The sequence below is a fragment of the Mytilus trossulus genome, chromosome 2 (genome assembly GCF_036588685.1).
Source record: "Mytilus trossulus isolate FHL-02 chromosome 2, PNRI_Mtr1.1.1.hap1, whole genome shotgun sequence".
In the NCBI taxonomy this organism is placed as follows: domain Eukaryota; kingdom Metazoa; phylum Mollusca; class Bivalvia; order Mytilida; family Mytilidae; genus Mytilus; species Mytilus trossulus.
In genome coordinates this window covers 80,321,211-80,348,206 of record NC_086374.1, presented here as the reverse complement: position 1 = coordinate 80,348,206, position 26,996 = coordinate 80,321,211, and the positions used below count along the sequence as shown (strand labels likewise).

General features: G+C 31.0%; 1 protein-coding gene and 1 long non-coding RNA gene across 3 annotated transcripts; one reads left to right on the top strand and one right to left on the bottom strand.

The window, feature by feature from the left end:
* Window positions 1–358: 358 nt before the first annotated feature.
* On the top strand, window positions 359–25,769 carry LOC134708093 (uncharacterized). Of its 2 annotated transcripts, XM_063568395.1 has the most exons (10): window positions 505–886; window positions 3,192–3,434; window positions 6,750–6,859; window positions 8,846–8,975; window positions 10,776–10,898; window positions 13,367–13,513; window positions 16,915–17,049; window positions 21,250–21,423; window positions 22,915–22,993; window positions 24,549–25,753. In XM_063568395.1, exons 1-10 carry the CDS (start codon window positions 814–816, stop codon window positions 24,685–24,687), a joined length of 1,353 nt encoding a protein of 450 aa, XP_063424465.1. In that variant the 5' UTR covers window positions 505–813; the 3' UTR covers window positions 24,688–25,753. The 2 variants fall into 2 exon arrangements, with proteins under 2 accessions (XP_063424466.1, XP_063424465.1); XM_063568396.1 differs by lacking the exon at window positions 21,250–21,423 and having other exon boundaries at window positions 359–886; window positions 24,549–25,769.
* LOC134708094 (uncharacterized) lies at window positions 1,120–15,764 on the bottom strand. Its single transcript, XR_010105805.1, has 3 exons — window positions 15,631–15,764; window positions 2,885–3,008; window positions 1,120–1,570 (listed from the first exon to the last, which is right to left on the bottom strand). It is a non-coding gene; the product is annotated as an uncharacterized LOC134708094 (long non-coding RNA).
* Window positions 25,770–26,996: the final 1,227 nt, after the last annotated feature.

Sequence of the window (26,996 nt, the reverse complement as noted above, 5' to 3'; positions counted from 1 at the left end):
TTTTGGAACATTGTTTATCATTTTGACAAATGTTTGATATACCAAAACACTTGTTTAATAAAAGTAACTTCAAATTGATGTTCGGAAGAAATCCTAATAATTATTTTTAAATGCTGAACTGTGTAACTATGAGGTGACTACGAGCTGACTTAAATCTTTTTATAGCATGTGTATATTTTAAATTTAGTTATAAACAGAAGTAAATAATGTAATGCAGGTTATAAATAAATCTGAAGAAAATATGCACAGAGTGTTCATAGTACGTGTTATCATACTCCTTATACATGTTATAAAGAGAAAGAAAAGTTAGTGAGAAAAAAAATATTTTAAGAGTGAGAAGGTACCAAACCTACTTATTATATTTATTAGTAATTTGTTCTAGTCATGAATCTATATGAACAAAAATTGCCATTGGAACAAACGAGTGATATACTTTATTTATAGAAAGAGATGATGGCTTTCTCAACATGCAATTGTATCTACTTATTGTATTCTAAAGCTATAAAAGAAACGAATATGTTAATTAGTTGTATCATTCCTCAAATCAAAAGCAGACAAAAATAGAACTTGGTAAATAACATTGGTATGATAGTTTCAGTAGAATCGAAAGCTGAAATGATTTTTTAGAAACGGAAGTAATTTCAATTGGATTTTTTTCTGTCTATGGAAATAGCCTGATACAACAATTCAATAATCGTTTATATATATGTAGATGAAATTGTTTTGAATGCAAGAGGATATGCTATTCTTCGAGTGTATTTTTATGGAATGGAAATATAACATTGTTTAATTGGAGAATGCCCACAGTATAAAATGTCTCTCAGCATTGACAATTGTGGGAAATTAAGACTGATTATTCTAATTTGGATTTTGACGTTAACATTATGTAAGTATTCTATAATTATTCAGAATATCATAATAATAAATGCATGTTGAAGGGAACATATAACGGTACTGCTTTTTGGTTGGGTTGATGTCACTTTGACTCATTCCATGTTTCCATTCTAAATTTAAATGTTTTTTTTACCAGTAAGAGGATTGCATTGCTAACTTAAAGTACCATATTTCGTCTACTACAAAGTAGTGGAAATTTAAGACAAATAGTTTACAAACAATAAAGTAGCTCATTTGTTTTAATTTTTCACGTTTTGTTTATATACAAAATGAATTTGTCTGCCAATTGATTGTAGCACTAAAATATGATTGACATGTATAAAACATTGTTAAAAGCAACATTTCCTGTTTTTTTGATAAATAATCAAATAACAAACGAACAAAGTCATCATCAATGACAGTATTAATAATGTGCATTACATGTCATTTGTGTTTGTTTCAATTATGCAGATATACAACTAACACAAATAACAATATTATTCAGAGGAGACAATTATAACAATCAAAACCAAGCAGTAAACAAAGACTCACAAAAACCAAAGGACATTTACATCAACAGTTATAAATAATAAATAAGAAACAACACGACCTCCACTACAAATGAGGAGCCCCGGCATTTCCTGCATCGTATACGATACCCGTCGTGTTATGTCTTTGTTCAGATCGGTCAGCCAGCCTGAAAATAATGATAAAAAAAACAAAAATTCAAACTATTCGTCATCTATAAGAATTATATAATAAGCTATAAGATAATTATATACAATAATTATACTGAACATTTATAAGGCAATAGCCAATTAGTTATAATTTGATGCAAACAGTCTTTTTTGTTCCGAGCATACACTCATGATAATGTTCTTTATTCTCCAACGTTGTGTTATCAATAAATTTTCAAAAGAGACTAAATTAATCATAGGGAATATCGTATCAATTGGGAGATATATACTCCGTATGCAGGCGCTGCTGGAATGTTGAAATTAATCATGTGGGAAAGTATCAAAATATAATTTCCTGATGATTTGATAATGTATCTATGTATAGTAAATATTTTTTTGACGCAAGTTCAATTGTAATATAGAAACACGGACCTGCTAAAAACCAAACACCAATATCCACAAAAATGGACTTTTGGTTGGTACTTAACCCTTGGAGAAAAAGATTTATTTATAAGTTTTAAATGACCTTTAAATAAATCTCAGTAACAGCAAGTTCTCCTGTTTTTGGTACTTTGCATCGATTTTTCTTAATAAGAATTTTTTTGTGTGTCTCATAGCAATCTTTTGATGTAAGCCAATTGCAACAATTGTTTGTAGTATGTTCTAAATCTCGTTGTGACACAACTGATTAAGGGAGAAGGAATGTTCAATTTTTTTTATTGTTAAAGGCCGTATGGTTACCTATAATTTTTAACTACCTTTCCACCTTATCTCAGGTTAAAATTTGTCTAACTAGCTATCATACCACATTTTGAAATCTTGTATATAAAAGCGGACAAAAGGCAAGAAATAAATGACAGGATTTTCGAGCTTTTTATGTACTATGTAGTGTAAAATTTAGAAGAAGAAAAAAGAAAAACAATTAAGCGGTAGAGAAAACAAAATCGAAAAGAGTTAAACTAACGAAGTAATTTCATAACGACTATGCTCAATAAATTCAATCCTTACTCTTAGCAAAAAGCATTTCAGACACAATATACCTTTAAACACGTTAATGCACTTTAATGCACGACACAGACACATCGACATTAATGTGACATTAATGTCATGGCATATTTACTTTTTAACTTTCACATTTGTGTGGACAAATAATTTATAAATCAAAATATATTACACAGCACCTTTTATTTTAGTATATGTTTTTATCATGGGTGATTTTCCAAGAAAACTTTAGCAGTGAGGTTGTTTATCTAGTTCATAAATTTAGATATAGTCAATGTGAACTTATTGATTTTTTGGAAATGTTGAATAAACTAAAAGAATATCAATTTTACCTGTAGTAAACTTTGAATATTGTCATCATCTGGTTGATTTTGTCTTTGTTAGTATAAATTGCTCTGCGTTGAATATCCTATGGTGACACATAGTTGCCTTTCTTCTCTCTGGTAGGTGTTGTCTCTTTTAAAAATCATAATACATATTCTTATATCTAAATAAGGTTATGTGTTATTGTATCTGACAGTCAATTAGGACCATACCATATCAATTACTACTACATCGATGATCTTGTCCTTATTATTTAAAATGTACTTAGAGATATATATTACAAAATTTTTATTCACTTTGCTTATATTATTACAGACAATATTGCAGACAGTCAAAATCTTGAGATAACAAGCACAAGAACAATGTGGGAGGATTTAGAGACAAATTGTAATACAGCTTCAGACGTTTCGAAGTTATTTTGCTCAGAAGTTGTAAAAGACGACATCAAGAAATGTGATGTAACACCTATATATAGTATGGATACTTCAAATATTCCTGATGATTTTTCTGCTTGGATCCATGCCTATCTGGTACGATCATTCAGCATTGTATACGAAGGTAAACTAACTGTAAGGCATATGTTAATTAGTTTTGGTTGCGAATAATATATTTTAATTATTTTTTGTTGTTAAGTTACTTACTTTTTGTTACATCTACCCATATTATCGCAGATACGGTGACATCCATATAATGGTAGAATGTGAATAACGGATGTTAACATACGTCTGCAGTGTTGTAGACATTATCTATGATTCCTGATAGTAATCTTCGACGATAATATAGGGTTATTGCATGAATATTGGGGAATATTGTCCCGAGTAAAATTTTATATTGCACGAGCTTGCGAGTGCAATATTTGTTCTACGAGGGACAATATTTCACAATATTCATGCAATAACCCTTTTATTGAATAGCAATATAATATTTGAAAGTAAAAATTGGTTTAAACTAATATTTTGTCGTTGATGACGTCATGAATTTTGAAGATTTATTGCACTAGTGCAATAATGAAATTTATCGCACGCTAACTTTTGGTTACTTTCTGTGGGAAATATTATATTGCTATACAATAATACTGCATATTGATGACTTTGATAAATAGTAAATTCCATCTCCTAGTAACTAGTATAGAATAATTTGTACAGTAAATATTTCGGAATGTTCGTATATAAGCTTGTGACATCAAATAGATATAGGAAGATGTGGTGTGAGTGCCAATGAGACAACTTACTAAACGAGCGTAAACTGGTGCTTTTTTTTGGCAGATGTGATAGAAAATTTATACCCTCTGTTATATAGCTCGGTACGTGTACATTATAGTATCAACATTATGTCTGAAAAGTCTTTGGGTGGAACACGCTGTACCAACAATGATGGGTAAAGTTTAAGTGAATGGTGAAGCTGAAATCATCCCTTCGTTAATTTTACGGACGCCGTCACGAGCTGGTTGACCGTTATGGAATAACCGTTTCACAGATGATATCTGATATGTTCCTTATGTAGTAACTACAATATCCTTCCTTTTTAACAAATGTGACCTACCGAATTAGACTAATTACCGAATTTGTTATACCATAAGCAACACGACAGATGCCACATGTGAAGCAGGATCTGCTCACCCTTCAGGAGCTCCTGAGATCACTCCAAGTTTTTGGTGGATAGATATAGGAAGATGTGGTGTGAGTTCCAATGAGACAACTCTCCATCCAAATAACAATTTAAAAATTAAACCATTATAGGTTAAAGTACGGCCTTCAACACGGAGCCTTGGCTCACACCGAACAACAAGCTATAAAGGTCCCCAACATTACTAGTGTAAAACCATTCAAACGGGAAAACCAATTCCTTTTGCTTAGTTTTTAGTTTTATATGTTGTGGCATCTGTACTATTATTTGTCTGTTTGTCTTTTTATTTCTAGCCATGGCTTTGTAAAATTGTTTTCAATCTATGAGTTTGACTTTCCCTCTGGTATTTTTCGTTCTTATTTTAAGATCCATTGGGTTTTGTTAATGTATTCGTTATTATGAGAGTAAATGACCGATTATATCTCCTTTGACTTATGAATTTTTAAAAGTTACTCGTTTGAGCAAACATTTAGACATTTGTGCTGGAGGAAAATTCAAAAATATTTCCGTTCTTCAAATGTACGGAACCAACATAAGAATACAAATACGGAACTAGAAAGAAAGTTCATAAACGTGTTTGACATGTTTGACTAGGAGCTAAATGCTAAATACAATTTACATGAAAAATATCGTTGCGTCATAATACGAATATGTTACGAACAATGACGTTAATGATAATGTGTTTCACATTACGACGTTTATAGTCTAAAGAAACCAAGATGGATGAAAGCGCTACGCAATGCTGCTTTTAAAACTTTTTTTGTATTTCAAATTGTTAATATATGATTCTGTGCACCGTTTAAAAAGAAATTTATTTTGTATATATGTATCGCAATTTGTAGGCAAAAGTAAAATCACAAAAATACTGAACTCAGAGGAAAATCAATACGGAAAGTCCATAATCACATGGCAAAATCAAATAACAAAACGCATCAAAAACGAATAGACAAGAACTGTCATATTCCTGACTTGGTACAGGCATTTTCAAATGTAGAAAACGGTGGATTAAACCTGGTTCTATAGCGCTAACCCTCTCTCTTTAATAACAGTCTCATCAAATTCCGTTATATTTACATGATGCGTTAAATAAACAGTCACAATTAATAAAATAGTCAAAATATGGGTACATCAGTCATCATCGCATAACAATACTCATACTCATAACAATAGCAAGACTCAGTAAAAAAACGTTTTGATTAATAGATAGATTTAGCAACACTTTTTGAGCTTGGATAATAATTTCTAAGGTTTATATCTAAATTAATAAGTGAGTTTTATACCACATCCTAAATTATCCGGAGGGCGTATTTAAACCTGAACGCATTAGTAAAGAATAACCAACTGTAGTATGGTCGGTAAAATAGGATGCATATAATTGCAAATCTTAATAAAAAATAATATTTTTTTGATGCTCTATAAGTCAGATCATGCTTATTTTAATGTTTTCTCTTGTCGCAGAACACACCTTGGGGTGTCATGATTTCCCAAAGAAAGACCTACCTACGGTTGGTCTTTTATTTGAACAATCTTGACACCCCTCGGTCTTTTGTATTGCAAGATAAACCTTAAAATATGCATTACATATCAGAGAACTTGTTTTACGTCAATCAATAGTCTATGGGGGAGAGATGTCACATTAGCAATCATAGCATGTCTTCATTTTTTATTTAAACTTAAAATCTTTAAAAGCGAAATATCTTTTTTGAAGTTATATTGCACATGGATTCTTGTGACATAGTTTCATATTTCTGTAATGCCAACACGAAAAAAATATGTTCCGTTTGTCTAACTAAAATAAATTTCTCAAGTTTCTTTTATGACATCATCAACGCATAGAATATTATCAATGTAATTGTTGGCATCATCAGTAATTAGAGAAGTGCCACTTCAGAAGCAGAAAAAGCCTAATCTGTCTTTTTTCGATAAGAATCTAGAGATCAAATCATGTGAGCCTCAGATTATAAAAGAGACAGAAAAAATACAGATGCTGCCAAATTGAAAAAGCCCAATATTTACTTTAATGTCGATCAAAATTCTGTACCGAAGTGTTAATTATCGTTTTGTCTCAACTGAAAGCTCGCGGAGACTGCTGTGTAATTAAACTTACTGCGGAAGACGGTTTTGTCATTTTATAATGTTATTTTCATTTTCATTGTCTACATATCAGAGTCAGGTGTTGTATTTTGTGGGTTTTTCAATATTTTATGACTCAAATTTTATAGACAGCTATGATGATTATCTTTTTAGGTTGTTACCAGCATTCAAACGGATTGAAAAGCAAACATTGTAATGCAACCGATCTTATTTCATGTGCCCGGATGTGTGACAATCCTAGACATACTAAACTTGGGATTGAAGTAAGTACATACGAATTGATTTGTTAAAAATGATATCAAATGCCAAAACTTATTGCGTTGATGCTTTATTTTTCTCTAATTGTCATCATAATCTAAAGTACAATAGGATTTATAACGCTTGCCTTTTCATAATCATTATATTAACTTTGAAATGGTTTATTATCATCCTAATTCCTTGTATAAACTAATGCATGCTGATAAAACAAACAATTCCTTATATGCACTTATGCATTATGATATAACAAACTATACATTATCGTCAATTACATTACTAGATGACATTAGATCAAATAAATTGGTTCAATACACAGAATGACAATTAAACCAGCAAATGTTGGTACATTTATATATCAATTAACTGAAACATCATATTCTACAGTCTACAGTAATGTGTGCATTCCCCTCAATGTCTACAACTGTATTATATCATAAAATCATATGGAATAAATTCAATGAATATTTTGGTGTAAGAGCTTTTATATTTGCATAAAAAGCAGGGAAAATCTCTTCGTCAAAAATAATAGCAACAGTAGTATACCGTTGTTCAAAAGTCATATTTGTATTGAAAAAACTAAAATCCGCGTAACAAACTCAAACTGAGAGAAACATATCAAATATATGAGAAAAACAACGAAACAACAGAAACACTACAGAAAAAGCAAATTAAATTATTCTTTTGACCAACAGAAACCTATTATATTGATCTATTTTGATCTATTATTTGATTTCATATTTCTCCGAAAACCAAAAAAACTCCTCCAATACACGAAGCAAAATCAGTGATGATCAGAACAAAAGAAATCGAGTTGACAATTTGGCAGCCAAGTGATGTATTTTCTTAAATAAGTGCTAAATGGGATACACTCGCTAGTAGATTGGATATTTTTTTTCAAAAATCATGAATACTGTTAATTCATAAATCATTGTGTGCAATTTAGAATGCGAGTAAAAAATCTATATAGATGTACTCAGCCAGTTGCAATATTTGCGTCAATAAAAACCTCGCTATGTTTTTTTAATGACGTACATTTACCAAAAACAAAACAACCCTAGAAATATACGAGGCTGGAGATGAAATCAATTGTAACATTTTGTTTATAGTACAATTGGAACAGACAACATATATATAACTTGAATTTTAAGTTAATCGAATCCTGTGTTTCGTAGGCATGAAATTATTAAAATCAAGATAAGATGGTCGAATTCTTTATAAATTTCAAATTTTATTTTATATTTTTTTTGGTCTCGATCGTTATAACATTCTCTTACTTTGTGTTTAATATGAAAGTATGCATTTGATAAACCAGCCATCATTAAAAGAAATACGAATGAAATGGACAATGACAGCAAGCAAGATTCCATAATTAGCCACATACACTTAGAGGGGAATTTAAAGGTCTGCACCTACAGACATGTGCCCTTAGATTATGTATAGGCTTAAAATGTTATAAGTCTATGCTAGTTGTTTAAAGATGTTAGAGAAACAATAAAAAACTGTCCTCAACAATTCAATCTCCTGTTTAATAGAACATTTAGATATGACAAGAGAAACAGATACGACAGTTTCTACTCGATTTAACTCTCTTTAATTTCGATTTCGAAGAGAACGTATTTAAAATTGTATAAATTAAAAATCAAATTAGGAAACACAGTCGGCTACATGTTCTATCGCTTAAAGCAAGACGTTTTCCCAAAATCTTATTGAAGTCTTTTTAAGAAAATCAAAATATTTTGAAGACAGAATATTTTTCTTGAAATTGTGACTTATATTATCTATTTATAAATCAAGTACAATTTTTCAATCCTTCAAACTGGACACTAACAGACCTCTTGTATCTCGTACCTTAATAATACTATTGTTTTGCTTAGTCTCTGTTGTCTTACAGTTGAAAGGGCTATTTGAAACTAATATTCATAAAATAATATCTTTTAGAATGATAACGAAACAATTGATAGGAATGTTAATTATTTTTCCATTTATTCCAGGGAAACAATAGTTATTGTATATCAGATAATGAACTGGTTATTGACGACCTCCATGCTATTTCGGAGGATTCCTGTCATAGTGAAAATAGTGAAAATGCATTAAAAATGAAAGTTTACGACATTAAGAAACGTAAGTCAAAATTTCCTTATCAACGTTTGTCATTACTTTTTGGTATTTTCGGTGCTCAGTGCTCTTCAACTTTGTACTTGTTTGGCTTTATAACTATTTCGATCTGAGGACACGGATGAGTCTAATGTAGACGAAACACGCGTCTGTATGTGATTTGCATCGTTGTGATAAGAAAATCCCTCTTCAACTGATTTTTATAGTTTGACCGTCAAGTGTGAGCCAATATGTTAAACTCCTTCCAATTATGTATTTGTCTGTTAAAAGTCATATGTCTATAATCTAATGTGTTTGTTATTTGAAGAAGAGCGGCGAAATATACCAAAAGGACATTCAAACTGATAAGTCGAAAACAAGCTGACATTGCAGACAATAAGTATTTGCTTATAATGATGTATGGGCTTTATCATTTTCGAAGACTGTACGGTGACGTATATGTGCTAGCTGATACGTCATGTGGTATCTAGTAGAGAGTGATCTAGTTAGCAATCATAACATATATTCTTATCTTTTTCTTAATTTTAAACAAGTTTAAAGAACTATTAGAAAATGAGTGGTATAAAAGAACATACAAAGCTTTGGTTTTGGTTTTTGTTGTCAGTACATAGCGCATCTTTAAGAGTGTTCGTCGTTATAATGGCGAACAGGTTTTCTTTTGGCAGAGGAAATCGGAATATCGATAAAACCAACCAACTTCTGACTGGAAACTGGCAAACCTGGTTAATTAGGATTAATGTCTTATATGGGTTGACAGCTGCTTGGTTTAAATTCACATTCTTAACATAAAGTTGACCGGTTACTTATCACTTCAGATAAAAAGTCTTGATGATTCTGCCATAGAAATCCCAAATTGCTTATAAACTAATGTTTTCTTGAATTGACATTTTCATTAATAAAAAAGTTTGCATGAATGTTGAAAATATATTTAAGTATTGTTTTATTTTTTACCAATGTTGAGTGCGTGTCAACTAAATTAACTTTGCAGTTTGTAGTTAAATATTTGCTTTGTCTGACTGTCGTAATATGTATCTAGTGATTAATTGTATTGACTGAATTATGAGTTAATATTTTCTGTTGTTGTATAATCACATTTAATCATTATAATTGATCTAAATCCTCGCAAAAATAGTTCTGTAGCGGCAGAGCTGATCTTTGCATTGTAAAATCAAAACACACACGGAATCCATAGTTTCTAACAGCAGTTATAATTCTTAATCTAAATAAAAGTAACGATATCTTTAGTTGCGTATGTTAAGTATTTACACATGGTGAGAATACTGCAGCTGTTAAAGAACGAAATCGTATTTATACTGTTTATATACATGGGCATATAATAAATATTAGTCAATATAAACTTCATTGTTCAGATAAATGATTTCAGATGCCATATGGTATTACTAATAAAAATATGATGCGATAAATTATCATGCTTAATCCACAGACAGACTTTAAATGATTTAGTTTGTTTGTTTAAATTACAAATGTATGTTGCAATGTTATGAACAGATGAACCATCAGTCCTTATTGGATATGTACTCATGTGTATGGTTAATATTTAACGTAAAGACATTTCTGTAAACTCAAAACAAGTGTCGTTATTAAGAAGATATGTAAAAACTAGATTTTAACGTAATATTAAGCAGGCTTAACTGTAGTTTTTTTGGATCGTCAATGATCAATTTTATAGACAAAACGTGCAACTGGTTTACAAATATAAAATTCATGTATCTTTGATGAAATTTGTGTAATCAATTACCCCACTGTGCACTTTCTCGACCAATTTGTTTATCGTTTTGTTTGCAGATGTTATTTTAGACAAAGATTTATGTCCTGTAGGATATTCGCTAGGCACGTCGAAAGTTTTTGTTGCAGAAGAAGATTGCCAGACATATAAGAAGTTCTATTGCTATGGTAGCACAGCAATTGGTAAATACGTATTCAAAATTAACAAAGCGATAATTTACAAAATCATCTTATACATCTATTAAAATCTCCATTGTATCTGCTTTCATACGGCCTCTATGCAATTTCGGTAATAATAAAGGGGATTCATGTTTGATCTTAGTATTTTGCTTTAGGAATGGTCAGTCGTTCTTTTTACTGGTCATAAAAGTGTCTACAGATTTTCTATATATTCGTTGTTCTAATTTTCAACACATTTGATTTCGTGATGGTTAAAGAGCTTTGTATTATACCGCTCAACCCAGTGGAGATATTCGAATGGCTTTCTATATTGAGATATTACAGCCATTTTAATTGTTTTTTTCTCGTAGATCTGAAATATCATGAACGGAATTACATAAACAAAACTTTAGACTGAGATAGTCTTCTTTATCGATATGATTCAGCTTAATCAACATTAATTCTTTAAAAATCAAATTAGAATTGTGTTTTAATTTTCTTTGGTAAAGTTACTTGCTTTATTTTCCCTTTTACCGTTGATTCAATTATGTAAAGAACTTAAGAATTGTACATTACATGAAAAAAGTCTGTCCTCAGTAAAAGATGTTTTTGTTCAGTTATTATGTGAAACTGTTTACTCGCGTGGTGTTATTCACCATTTGTGGATTCTAAAGAACTTCTAGATAAACTTATATCTCGATCTTTTTTCTAAATATAGTTCTATCAAAACTTTTGATATTTTAACCCTGTTTACCATCATTCCCCATGCTAATTGACGGAGTTTTCATTTTAAATATTTCTATCAGTTTGGTTTATTTGTTATTGTACTTGGTTCCTATCTAACGAATTTACATGATTTAAATTCGGCAAATTATTGTCGCATGTATTTAGGTTTCGTGTAACATTTTCTTCAATTCAATAAGGGTTTTAATTCAATTTCATCACAGAAAACAAGATGATAACAGTATATATCACTACAAATTAAGGAAGCAACATATAAGGCTTCCTCCTCTTTATATTTTGACTTATAAATATTTGACATCAGTGATACCAGTATCGATTACAAAATAATTTTGATTTTCAAATTATAATATATCTCCACCTGAGCACCAATACTACAACTTTACCTGCGTATGGGACATATATTTCCCAACTCATTTGGTAATAATAACTAATAGTAATAACAAAAATACTGAACTCCGAATAAAATTAAAAAAGGAAAGTCCCTAATCAAATGGCAAAATCAACAGCTGAAACACATCAACCGAAAAAAGCTCGCAACTGCTACTGGAAAAAGTCACCAGTTTCGAAGCAGAAAATTGATGAGGCAAGGTTCTGTCAAAGAACGTTTTGTCCTGTTCCTAAAAAGGTTTATTAGAAGATAACAAGACCTTAAATTTGCAGAATCAATTTTTGAAATATTATATTATGGTCTTGTAGTATAGAATCTAGGCAATGAGGTTGTTTATTAATATAATATGTACGTGTTAAAGTTCTCATTATGTCCATGAATATTTTCAACTGTACTGTCGAACTCATTTTTGATTGTATACGTATGACGTGGCTCGGTACTTATAACATTCCACCATTGTGTAAATGTGCAAAAGTACATTTTCAATTTTCATCTTTCATATTTGCTCCTGTACTTTCTTTACATGGAATGTTATGCTTCTTTTATATTATTTAAGATTATACTACAATGTTGACTGCTGAAACACAACTTTTGACGTTTTTACCTAGTACGCCTGTTTGTTTTGTTCACACATTGCAGTCAATTTAATTGAATTCAATGCGACTGTCATTCAAACAAACTCATCATAGACACCAGGATTAAATTTTGTATTAACGCCAGACGCTCTTTTCGTCTCCAAAAGACTCATCAGTGACGCTCGAATCCAAAAAAGTTAAAAAAGCCAAATCAATACAGAGCATTGAGGGCCTAACTTTCTAAAGGTTTAGCCAAATACAGCTAAGGTAATCTATTCCTAAGTATTTCAAAATTAAAAGTGTTGTAAACAGTAAATTTTAAATATAACCATATTTATGGTAATTCATGTCAGTACAGAAGTACAAGTGAAATGTCTAGTTAGCTATAAAACATGGTTTTATCCACCATTTCTACATAAGATTAGATCTTATATTTGTTCATATTACAATCCGGTTGCTGTTGAGCTTGAAAAAGAAGAACAAAAAACAAAACAAACGCGCGTCCGAAAATTAAATGAATCCTTGCATCTTATTTACATATTTTTTTGAAACAGTGCATGAAATGTCAGTCAAAAATACAATAGGACAGAAAATATCTAAGAACATTTAAACATCGAAGAGACACTGACGCCTCAATGTCTAAATCAAACGAAAGCGATGAAAAGATACACAAAAAACACACGAAATACACTAAGAAAGGTAAGACTGACCAACATCAAACATCAAAGGTAATTCGGAAACATAAAATAAAAATTACCTTTATCTTGTTGTTTATGTTATTTCAGAAAGAAATGCGATGTCATGGTACGACGCACAGAAATTATGTAAAGACATTTCTTCAAGGTTGTTAAACGAAGGTGAATTATCCTCTTCAACAAAAGGACAATATTGGTTGCATGGGTTACATTATAATGATTTTGACATACAAACACGTAAGTTGCTTGATCGTATATGAATACATGATCAACTAAAATTGACTTATAGAAGTTGTCTGTACTTGGATGGACATACGAAATCATCTGACGTAATATAAAACCATTTCCTCAGGACGTGATTTTATCGAAATAATCAGATAGAGTTTAACAAATCAAGATTATGAAAAAATTACGTTATACTGAGTTAAGATTACAACTATCTTACAACTGTTAATGTCATCCTCTTGGGTTTTATGTTAAAACAGAAATGATATTATTGTTTTCAATACACATTTATTATTTTATATATTGCATAGCTGACTATCTTGGATACTTGTATTAGGCGTTCAGGCACATTTATGTGGCATATACTATTATATATGATTTGTTAAAGTGTTTTGTGGTCTTTTGTTAATTTGTTTTCAAAGTCAAATTTCTTATTTACAATAAAAGCACACACACATACCGAACTTTGATTGTAAGAACGTCACTCTAAGATAAATCAAATGTGTTTTAACAACCACTTTGGGGACGCCACTACGGTGTCACCAACCCTATTAGCATCCCTTTTGTATAGAGTTGAGTTATCACAAACATGGTAATTACTACAAAACGTTTAAAATTTTCGAAATAATAAAAATTTCTTCCCGAGGATCGTCATTTCTTACCTTATTTGTTTTTATTTTGTTAACGTGACTTATTTATTTTATTGCACACTTTTGCTGTTAACAATTAACTTATTTACTAATTTGGATTCGTTAACTTCGTTGATTCGTACATCAATATTCGTCTTGTATGGACGAAACGCATGACATGTGTACAAAATATTAATCCTTGTAGGGAAAAAGTGGAATTAGATAATAATATGGGCACCGATTCATATCTTTTGGATGTGCAATTTATATTCAAAATTGCCGTAAATTTATAAAACACCGTTCCACGGAGATTACATGCTTAACAAATCTCTACAAGTTTCAAGTTTGTTCTGTTTTTTAGACTTATTTGAATCGAACTAAATGGCATTGGTATATGCATATAATATTTGCATTGACCTTTAATTTTTTTTTTATTGTATTGACCTTTAAAACAAGTTTTAACTCATTTGAAGCCATTTATAATGCTCGATATTTTGCCATGAGTGAGTATTTTACATGTTAATGGAAATAATATGTTTTCAAAATATAGATGGAAAACAAAAATAAAAACTTCCTCTAGGAGTATAAAAAGGCACAACTAAATAACACGAAGTCGTTAGTTTCGTCCTGCTACTGTAGGATTGTCCACATTATGACTTACAACCATAATTGAGACCTGCACGGGCGCATTTATTGACACAAATATAAGAAATTTTGTGTGGTATATATCGTGGGATAGTATACAAAAAAAACCCAAATACTTATAGTCATTTAAAATCTCGCGTAATGAGAGTTCAAAGATCTGAGACATATCAGTTCCATCAAATGGGCGCGTTACAGAGAAGCAGTGATCTACGACGAGTTTATCTAAAATGTTTTGAAAATCAATCTTTACTTCCTAAACGTATAACAAAGAACAAGTGTTATCAAAACCAACTTAAAGGATGATACAGTGTTACCACTTTGGATCAACCATCTTTTGTCTACACTATTTACAATGATTAATAGATCAAATGTCATCTTTGGAACAAAAATATATTTCTACCAAACCACATTTTTCTGGTTAGGTTTGAATTGTTCAATATGTCTGTTCTTGTGTAGTGAATTATGGAATGTTGCTAGGCAAGTTACAACATTCCACAATATGTGCCATATCCCCTCAAACATCAAAAACTTTCCGAGAATGACATACGTTTCAAAAAACCTATAATTGTCTGAACGATATCCATATGGTTTATAATCCAGGAGATATGTATTTAGTTTTAATGTACAAAAAACTGTTTACAATGAATGCATGTCAATAAAGATTAGACGAGAAAGTTCCCTGAAGAACAAAAACCTCAGGATATACCTTAACACTAGATATTAATGTTTGGCACTGGAATATTAAGCTACAATAAGTGACTCCAATAACAAATCAATGGTATAGTAATGTACACGAAAGGTTGTTTAGTAAAAGAAGTCTAAAGTTACATATGGACACTCATAACCAAGACTTACATTATTCTAGGTGTTTGTGTTCAGCAAAATACTTTTCTTCAATTGTCCTACACGTTATCATTAGATACCATAATAACGTAGCGAATAGTACTGAAAGACCCGATCATTTAAAGTTTAAAGAGACAAGAAGTAGATTACCATCCAACTATTACTAAGTAAATTGCGCATGTCGATATTGATATCTATAATATCAGACAGAATGATTGGCAGATTTAGACATTGTTTACTCTATTTCATGTATTTCTCAATATATCAAAGTGCAATGGATATTTGAATATGAAGTAGCGTTCGGAGAAAAGGATTAAGGTTTAATTGTTTTATACCATTTCATTTGTCCTCATCGTGCACCGACTAACATGTGATTGACTGAAAACAGGTACTCGCATACACTCAAGTTTGTTGAGAAAATTCACATATTAAAAACGTTCCAGTGGAGATTTAACAGTTTGATCTTATATTAAATTTTTGATAGGATAAATAGATAAATTACCATATTATCATGTCAGGCAGAATATATTTAGGTGAACTAGATGCAACCTTTCTGTTCCGATATATTTCGAATTCTCATATATCTATTCAAAACGAAACGTATCAAGGTTAAAAAAAAAGTATAATCACAAAAATACTGAACTCAGAGGAAATCAAATCGGAAAGTCCCTAATCATGGCAAAACAAATGACAAAACACATCAAAAACGAATGGACAACAACTAGCATATTCCTGATTTGGTACAGGCATTTTCAAAAGTAGAAAATGGTGGATTAAACCTGGTTTTATAGCGCTAAACCTCTCACTTTGTATGACAGTGTCATCAAATTACGTTATATTTACAATGATGCGTGAACTTAACAGACATACTAAATAAAATAGTCAAAATATGTGTACAGCAGTTATCACCGTGTTACAATTTCAAAATGCACCAACTGCAAAAATAACACAATCGGTACATTAAAGAAGTTCGCTACTCAGTTTCAAAATAACAAGCTTTTCATAACACTAGTATATATTGATAGGGGATAAATATAGGAACCAAAATAAGGTACAAGGTAATCTATACTTGAGGTAAAAACATTATAAAAGAAAATATGGGAGTCAATTGGAAAAATGTTTTAAGGCATTCAAACGGATGAGGCTAAATGATTCCGAAAATTTCTAAAGTTTAAAGAACTAGAAAATATGTTGTTAAGAAAAATTGGTATATCAAGTTATTATGGAAACAGAAAATTGTCTTTCATGCAAATATAATGAATTACGATTTTAGTTCGGTGAAATTTATTGTTTTAGCATTACCATTATACCCAACCAGATGTGCCGCTATACACAGACACAGAAAGGTGTATTCAATCAAACTATTTGATTGCTCTACTAACTTGTATACGTTATGTTTATCCAAACATGCTCCAACGAATAAATTGCCAGGTAAGCATTTTATCTTCTGAATTTCCCAAACATTTTAGCTTAGCTGACAACAATTTAAATCCTGTATTTTGATGATGATGGATGTTCCAGAAAAGGGTTAAGTTTTGCTTTCAAGTTTGATTATGCAAACGATGAGAAGAAGGTCTGCCATTAGAAAAGCCTTGTTTTTTAACATCAGAGAGGGAAATAACTCCATTTAAATTTAAAGCATTCAAGACCGTTCACCTATACATAGTTATCTTAATTCAAATGAAACTAGTGTCTGGTGATACTAATATTCAAGAACATTTTCAATCAAATCATTCTTAACTGGGCAACTAAGAGTTGATGTAACAGGTGAATGTTAAAATATGTTTAAAATTTTAAAATTAAAAAAAAAAAAGAAAAAAAAAATTACATTCTAAACTTTGACGTCGCGCTCGTTTAAATAATTTGTTGACCGTTGTTATGTTACGGTTTACATATTGTAATCTAAATACATATTATCTATTAATAATATTAACGGTACCAATGTTTCTGCACCAGATGCGTATTTTGACAATACATGTCTCTTCAGTGATGCTCATGGCCAAAATATGTAAAATCCAAAGCTAATATACAAGATGAAGAGCTATAATCCAAAAGTTCCAAAAAGTATAGCCAAATCCGTGAAAGGAATCAGAGCTTTGCATGAGGGAGATACATTCCTTAATTTATAATAATTTTTAATATTTTTTAACAGCAAATTTAATAGCACAAAAAAATCCGTATTTTCATGCCAGTACCTGGCTACTGGGCTTGTGCTACCCTCGGGGACTAACAGTCCACCAGCAGAGGCATCGAGCCAGTGGTATTTATAACATTAACGGTACCAATTATTCTGCACCATATGCGCATTTCGACAATACATGTCTCTTCAATGATGCTCGTGGCCAAAATATGTAAAATCCAAAGCTTATATACAAGATGTAGAGCGATAATCCAAAAGTTCCAAAAAGTATAGCCAAATCCGTGAAAGGAATCAGAGCTTTGCAGGAGGGAGATACATTCCTCAATGTAAGATATATCTCAGTGCTGAGTGTTCATGCATCTGTTGTCCTGAATTCCTGTCACGTTGTGTTGTCATTTTAACAGTTTTATAGCTTTACCATATAGGCGGGAGATTTGGCTAGCAGAAACCAGGATCAACCAATCAAGTTTTTCTCACAATGTCCTGAACTAAGTCAGAATTCGAGTTGTTATCAAATGTTCTTTTTCTATGTATGTTTTCGTTAGTTTTTGTTACAGATCAGTGCTTTCCTCTTGCAGTTATTGTGTATCCTCGGTTTTAGTTTGTTACCCGGATAAGTTTTCGCTTAATCTGTTAGTGGCATTATGCTGTTATCTTTAAACATCACGAATCCCTAATTTTCAATCAACCAACAATAATGATTCATTTAGTGAGTGCTGATAAAAAACAAAGGAATATTTTTAGCTTTTGTGTTTTGAGATATTATTTTACAGTTGTGACCGTTACAAATGGAAAGGTAGCAAGGGTAAAGAAGGCACTATTTTATTTTGATGATGTAGTAAAATTCATTTTATTTCTGACATGTTCGGAGCGTTCCTTCAGATTGATTTGACTTTGTCGTGAAAGTTGATAAAAGTAAAATGTATCAAAATTTGTTCTGCAAAGTTTTTGTACTCTTTCGGGATGGGTAGGCGTGCGCCAAAAGTAATTGTATTTATTTAGTATTACACACTGGTGACTGCTATTGATGAATTCAAATATAACTTTATTAATCCTAGTGTCGAATTACAATATAAGTATTTACCGGTAACGTAACTGGCTTAAAGGCAATGGAGATGTAGCAAAGCAGGAAACACCAAAAGCACTGGTTTCAATATAGAAGCACATAAAGTCATTAACATTGAATTACTTTTTAAACATCGTAGTAAATGTAGTAAAACCTTTAGGCCAATCAAAGCTAGGGATGCATAAATTACTAATAATAAAGGAAGCTTCCGGCGTATTTTGGTTTGCTCTGGAAATCACCTTGGTATCAGGACTGAACGCCTTTTAAACGGCTGCAGTATCTTTGAAGCATTTTTTTTTAAAACATATGTTCCATCAATGTCGCGTGACCCTATGTCAATTATGGGCATAATGCTGAGTATATGATGGTTTCTAGTCATTAGGTCACTGACGTCAATAAACTTAGTGATGCAAATGACGGTGATTGCAAATATTGACAATCTATCAGGATACAACTCCAAAAACTGTTTTGTTTTATAATTTCCATTATTTTAAGATAAATAAATGTTTTAAAACAACATAATCACCGAGTGCATTCCTTCATTAAGTCTTTTGTTCAAATCCTACTGGCATGAACCTAACTGTGTATTTGGAGTTGTAAAATTTCAGAATAATAGCTAAAGAATAAACTGTTCATTTAATTTTTATTTACATATTCAATTGCTATTGTATTCCAGTTTTCCTCTTTCGACATTTACGAGCATATAATCCTACTTTTATGAAATATTTATAAAAAAAACTTATGTTTTTGATGGAATCATTATATTTGACTAATCCAAAGACTACACTATCTTTTTCATTTTCAAAGAAAAATATCCAAATCAAAACAAGTGCAACCTTTTCTTAAACAAAATATTAGATTTAGTTCTTGAATATTGTTAATTGATTATTTTTAAAAATCACACTCAAAGGCATGTATCTTTATACATTCCTTTTTTTAATCTTCTGATAAACTCTAATGTTGCATGCTACATAAACATTTGGATAAAGTATTTTCTTCTCGACGCATCAAGTTCTTATGCAAAATAAGCCAATACATTCAAACACGGTCAACAGTACTCGAAAACGAAATGTTGTAGTGATATATGAAAAACATGATATATCAAACTCAATCTAATAATGAAAAAAAAATGTATCTGAAACCAACTGAATAGTTATTTATTGTTTAAGGTGGTATGGGTTTCTTCCTCAATCTTGGATTGTAAAAAACAGAGAACCCAAGGTTCAGATTTTCTATCAAGTGAGCAAAATTTGATGCAGGAATGCAGATATTTAATGTGAATTTTCATTTAAAAGAACTAATTTATAAGAATAAAACTTATAAATATTAATATTTTTGCAAGTATTGATTATTTTTGGTTGTTTTTTTAAAACAAATTGTCATTTTAAGGGGAGGTAACCCTAAAACAGTGCATTTTCTGAAGGATTCTACATGGAATTTTCCTTTTTTGTATATTAGCCGGAAAAATGTACGGTGACCCTATCTTTTCTTTTGATATTCTCAAAGCATTGTCTGAAAGCTATCTTTTCCTTAAGTATTTAACAATTCTATCATTTGTTTAGTTTCTTATCTCAAAATTGTGTTTTTTTCCTGTATAATCCATACAAGATGTGTCATTTTGTCACTAGCTGTAGCTTGAGAAAATGCGCGGTGACCTATCATTTTCATTATATTTTTCTACATATATCAATAGATACTACGTTTTGACAAAGTATGAACAAATTCTATCATTTTTATTTTGACTCCCATACCACCTTAAGTGACAACTGGACAGTATAACGGACAAAATGAAAAGGTGTATGTCATGTATGCTTTATGGGATGTGCACAAATGTCACATGCATTTATAACTGTCTTTCACTGAACTAGATTTTAGGTCAAAATTAGATTGCTTATTTCTATAAGTGTTCTAAAACATTAAATAAAAAGAATTGTTATTTTCATTGCAATTTTTTTAATTTCACACTATGTAAAGGAAATGCACGAATTTAGGTCAGATTAAGAAAATTAATTACAGGTATTATGAATGGTAGACTCAACTCTTACAATTCCTAAAAGATATGAAAACAACACTTTGTAAATTTCCTCAGTCCGAAACGCTTTAATGGTTTCACCTTCATCATGTACGCTCACAGACAAATATAAAAATGCTCCAATTGTATTGTCAAATTAACAATCTGGTGTAACGACAGGTGAACGTAAAAGGTATCACCTAAAATAAAGTTACAGTTAAACTCTCCGAAAATTGGTATTCTCACTTAAACGCTTAATTAATTTTGTAAAAAAATCAAAATGATTCCCTTTCTTATAACATTTGCCTTAATAACATTGCGAAAAACAAGGAGACAACATCTTATGGGAATAACTGCTGATTGCGCCGACAAGAATAATAACTAAAAGTACTTCTGATCTTTATTTTCAAATAGGAATTTCCATACCACCAACACCAAGTAGTTCGACAAAGATGACAAGTACCAAATTATCTCCAACCTCACCAGGAGTTACATTTCAAATATCAACTAACTTTTCCACAGATATTAACATTTCCACAACCACCACCAATTATAGTGTCACCATGGCTACGTTGATCCCAGATACCGGTAAATATTCTCTTATAAAAGTATTTTAATTTTCATGATCAAATTTGAAAGAAACGACATGCTTTTTTAAGACATCCATTGAAATATTTGTTTTTATATTCCATTCATTTAAACTTTCAAGTACGTGGCAGGTCTAGAGTTAATTGGGTCTTTCCACTTTTGCATGGAAAGACCTGATGAATTTGTTGTGATATCAATATCTTTTTTTTCTTCCGCCACTTTGATTTCTTATGAATAGTTTTTTTTCGCAAGATGTAACTAAGATATTTACAATATGATATTGAAGAATTTATACGCTATGCAATTGACACAGTTTCACCAATAAGCTTCCCTTTTATATGTTATCCCTCGGACACTTTAAGACTTGTTATATCTTTTACTCTGAACTTTGACGTTGTGAAAGAAAGCGAGCAACATTTAAATTTTTCTAAATTGTTATTTATATTCTCATTTTTTGGGGTAAAAATTACCAAAACGATAGAAAGATTCCATATTAGAGTAATTCTGTCTTCTGAAATTGATATAAGTGAAATGTATTTGTATATCAAAAACCATACGTGTAAGAGACCTAGCATCTTTTAATTTGAGGTAATGAGGCAAAAGCTTAATGTTAGTATTGTGTTCAAGATTATCATTGAGTCTTATTATCACTTTTCGTCAGAAACTGTATAAGATATCGACAACAAGATTTTATTAAGTTATTAAGTACGACATGCGATAACATATATATTATTAAGACATGCCAATTTAATGCATTTAATTAGCTGTATTATGTAACTACCCATTAACCATATAGTGAAAAAACTAAAATTCTTTTGATTTGATGCTATTGCTTTTTGATCTTGATATTAAGGTTAAATTCAAAATGAAATTTGGAGTTCTAAAGTCAAACTTTTATATGAATTAGTATTTTTACCTGATGAAGCCATGGTGTGTTTTGAATTTGCCTGGAAGACATCTCCACATAAAAAAGTTCACCGGGCGTGACGTATTGTAAACCGGAAATAGACATCTTCTGCTGTATATTATTTTCCTGACTTGTTGATTGTTCTATTAAACATGTTAAATGGACGTGTGTTTCGTTTGATATTAGTTCTTCATTGTTCGATTTTCGATTATACGTCGGGTTTCTTTCTCTAAATTTCATATTTAGATGTCGTGAAAAAGGGCGACCATATCTGATAACGTCACACTCGCTGCATTGGTTGTATCTATATTTACACATTGTCAATGGGTTTGGAAAGTGTGAAATTGACACAGAATTAAGTACATAATAACAAGAGATGCGGCAGAAGTATCCTCAGAATCAAATGTTAACTAACGTTACCACCGGATGTGCTAGTGTTGGTTTTGCCAATAACATTAGTTTTCTTGAAAGTTTTTGTGCAAGAGATTTAACATAAAATTGTTGAAAGTAATAATTTAATCTTTGAATATATACAATTTTATAAAAGTTAGGTTATTTAATTTTGACATCGTTACTTTTTTCAGTAAGTGTTTCGATAATTATTCCAGTGATAGCAGTTATTAGTGTTGTGGCAATAATTGTAGTAGTGATATTTTGTATCAGGTAAGCAAGAAGCTAGTAACAGTAGTAATAAGGGGTTAGTTTCGACAGTAATTGTCATCTGACAACAGTTGAAAGAAAGATGATATAAAAGGGGTCAGGTGTGACATTAATTAGGATCTGAAAACAGCTGGAAGAAAGATTATATATACAGGGTTAGGTCTAACAGTTATTAGTATTCTAACAATAATTGGTAGATTGGTTTAAAGCATTATAAACATTTGTAAATTCTAAAGTATTAACGATTCTAAAAATAATTGCACTGACTATATTTTATTAGAATCAATTTACATTCTTATTTATAATTTATACGGGTTAAAACAATGTATAAGAGTTTCTTTCAATACATTGATGAGTGATGTTCGGGTTATGGTTATGGTTCTTACGAGATGTATCCACATAACGGGAATTAGTATTCTACTAGGAATTTATGAGCTATATATTTGGGAGATAATAACTACTTTAGTAAGCAGAATAATTTTTGCTATTTAATTATCATATATGAAGTCTAAGTAAGTAGTGATTAAAAGGTTTTGATTTGCACATCATACTCTGTCCACGCACCCTATCTCACTTCATAGAAACTCATACAATTGTCCAAGTTCTGGCTTTTTTACCTTGATTATTCACTTTTCAATGAGACTTGAACATCGGTTAACTTTGTTCTCAGTAGTCAATACTTTGACAGTAACTGAATGTAAACCACCAATAAGCAAAGACATAGTTGCAAAAAGTAAAAGCACAACAAACTGAACTCCATGGAAAAATCATATAACAAAATCAAAAGCTCAAACACATCAAGCGAATGGATAATACAAATAAGCCAGCTCTCAGCCAGAGGTCGAACGGCGTAGGTGTGAAATAATAGCCAAAACCCATTCCGTATAGTCTGGTTTGAAAGTTCAAAACGACAAATTTAAAATGCCGTTGTCAGTTTATTTTCGGTTTATGAGTTTGACTGTCCCTCTGGTATCTTTCGTCCCTCTTTTTTTAATACAGTTCAAACAACAAAAAAACAAAAACAACAACGGACTGATTTATGTACTGAATGATAAACGTACAGCATATCATGAAATACAGCTACAACCCTCCTTACTTCAGACAAACACGTACAGATTGTTGCGGGATGAACGTGAATGCAGCATGCAAAACCCTCCCCTAATTTCGAACAGTGGTGTTAATGTATAGTATTAAACAAAACTGAACATAAACTCATCACAGATACCAGGACCAAATACATATCAGCTGAAATGGCTTAAATCAGCAAATCTATACCAATTAAGGGCGAACGAAAAAAAAGAAAAAGAACAGATTTGACAGTACTTTTAACTGCAATAAAAACTACGCAAATAACAAAAACAAAATGAGAGTAGTAAAGTATTTCTCAGTTCCAAATATAGACCATGTAAATTGATATTTTAAATTAAAAATCAAAGCTAATAAAAGTCTGGTATATTACTAAATAAAAAAAAGGTTTTTATCATTATGATTTTATTTTCTATACGTAAATTTTAACAAAAGTTTCTTGCAAGTCTGAAATTTTATGCATCTGTTTTAGAAAACGCAAAAATGCAGGAAACAATCTATCTCTGTCTCCACAAAGGGAACACACTACATTATTAGATGCTCAAAAATCAGGCCAAAGTAGTCCTAATACTGACGCTGGTGCTGAAAGTGTTGAACTGCAAAGTCATTAGTGAATTCATGTAAACGAAGAACGCTGATGAGAGAAAACGTTTCTGTTTAAATTTATTTATTCTTTCTTTATGAGGCAAGTGCACCAATTGTTTTTATTGAATTGCTGCCACTGTATTTTAATTGATCGTTATGTGTACATCAAAATAACATTACGGTAAACGATAGACAGTTGACATCATGTGTAATGTTTATGATTCTGTCACATCTTTCTCATAGATTATTTAAGTCAACTTGAACAATTTTAACCGATTCCGAACTAAGACATATTGATTCTCCTACAATTATAAATCAATTATCAGGATTGATTACCCTTACGATCAAATAACATTCAAACTAACCCTTCGTTGTCATAAAAGAATTATAAGTGACGAAAAAAGCAAAGACAATAATGTAAATTTAAGGTTTTGCAGCTTGTGATCGTCATCAAGAATAGTACTTTGACATAAAATAACGTGTAACGTTCTTTTTTCTGAATATACACGTAAACTGTTTGTGTAGCTTGTATGGAACGAATATGCATACCGAAAACTAAAAGTCTTTTGACTCTTTTTTCTTATCAATGAATTTAGAAACGCTAGGGTCAATCACAATTCACAAGTGTAGGATAGAAACCAACAAAAACGTGACAAAAAGCCGAATAGCGACGAAAATACACATGCAATTTCTGTATTTCAAATTAAAAACAGAGCAAATACGTTTTTGAACACAACCTTAAATCAATAACACAACTCGGTATTCAAATTCTGTGTAACACATAGATACGTTAAAATCCGTAGTAACACCAAATAGTTTGTAATTTTGTTTCTCTTTTACCACAGTTTAGTACTTTGTTCTTACTATATATTTATCTGTACTAACTGAATACGATTGTTTCTAATTTAAAGCATTGATTTTATTATGTAATAACTATTATTATAAACTTGTACATGTAATTAAAGTCAAAATAATTCATTTCTGCTAGTTAAATCCATTATTGCGTCTTAAGAATTATAACGAGCTAACATTCAACATGGACGCGCAAATCTAAAATGTTTGAAAAACAATGGACGTTTACCTACTTAATTAAGTTGGGAGCGATTCTATCAAGAAGAACGAACATAATAAGAATAACATAATCTACCGATAAGTTCAAACTTGAGAGAGAGTGAAACATTTTCTTTTATAAATTTCTTTTTAATTTTATTAATCATGCCAGCACAAAAGCACTGGCTACTATCCTGATGCAATCATCGAGACAAGTAATTTTACAGCTAGAATGAATATAACGCCAATGGATAGCTTTCGAACGAAGCAATTTTCTTAATTTAACTTCATCAGGAACGTTAAAACCTGAAATTTTAATTCCATTTTCCGAGAAGGTACAAGAAATCAAAAAGTATTTGATTAAAATAACATTTGTATCACTAGTATGCTAGTTTCAAAACTAGTAAAATTTAAATTAATTATTCAGTCAAAATTTTCTCTCCCATTTTTTTTAAAACTGTTTCATAATGATAAGAATCATAATGTGTAGTTGTCATACCTACAATTCAGAACCCATATGTCACATCCACAGTTTTGTAATTTCACAGATCTCGAAGATATTTATCTTCAGGCTAACTTCATACAAACAAAATTTAACAAGGGCCTACTTCGATTCGTCCAACTCGGGTTAGTAGAGTCTATCAAGTTTACTCGACTGACAACCGAACCTCCAAGTTTGACCTTTTGAACCTACCCGAGTTAACTCGACATCAACCCTGGGTCGGGGCAGGTTTAGTCGAGTTTCAAGATGGCGTCAAGTAGTTGCAACAAATAAAAGGGATACAAATAAACTGGTATTTGACAAAATACAGCCAAAGAAAAAAGCTGACAATGGGAATTAATTATTGCCTGTATTTCGGAATCAGCCAATATTGTTCATGTGTAGATTTGGTCCTCAAATCTCTTCAACTTGGTACTTTATTTGACCTTTAATACAAATTTTGATTCGAGCGTCACTGATGAGTATTTTGTAGACGAAACGCGTGTCTGGGGTAAATATTATTCATTATTCCTGGTATCTATGATGAGTTTATTATAAGCTGTCGGAGGTGGTTAGAAATAAAATAGAAATAAATTGTTTTTCTTTGAACGATTTTATTTAACTCACTAACAAACTATTTTTCAAAAGCAAACAGGAAAATTGTGAAACACTGTGTAATATTTTTTTTTTATTTTAATGCTCAGCAAAAAAAACTAAAATTTTCACCTCCATTATAATAGTCAACTCGATGGAAGAGTTTTGACTTCGATTCGGAACGGTTGCGCACATGCGCATTAGCACTGA

What these genes read in the sequence shown, in the direction of transcription:
- LOC134708093 (XM_063568395.1), top strand. Translation starts at nt 814, where the DNA reads ATGTCTCTCAGCATTGACAATTGTGGGAAATTAAGACTGATTATTCTA. An exon ending in AGTTTACGACATTAAGAAAC is followed by an intron (nt 8,976 to 10,775) that starts GTAAGTCAAAAT and finishes TTTTGTTTGCAG; the next exon opens with ATGTTATTTTAGACAAAGAT. An exon ending in TACGTTGATCCCAGATACCG is followed by an intron (nt 21,424 to 22,914) that starts GTAAATATTCTC and finishes TACTTTTTTCAG; the next exon opens with TAAGTGTTTCGATAATTATT.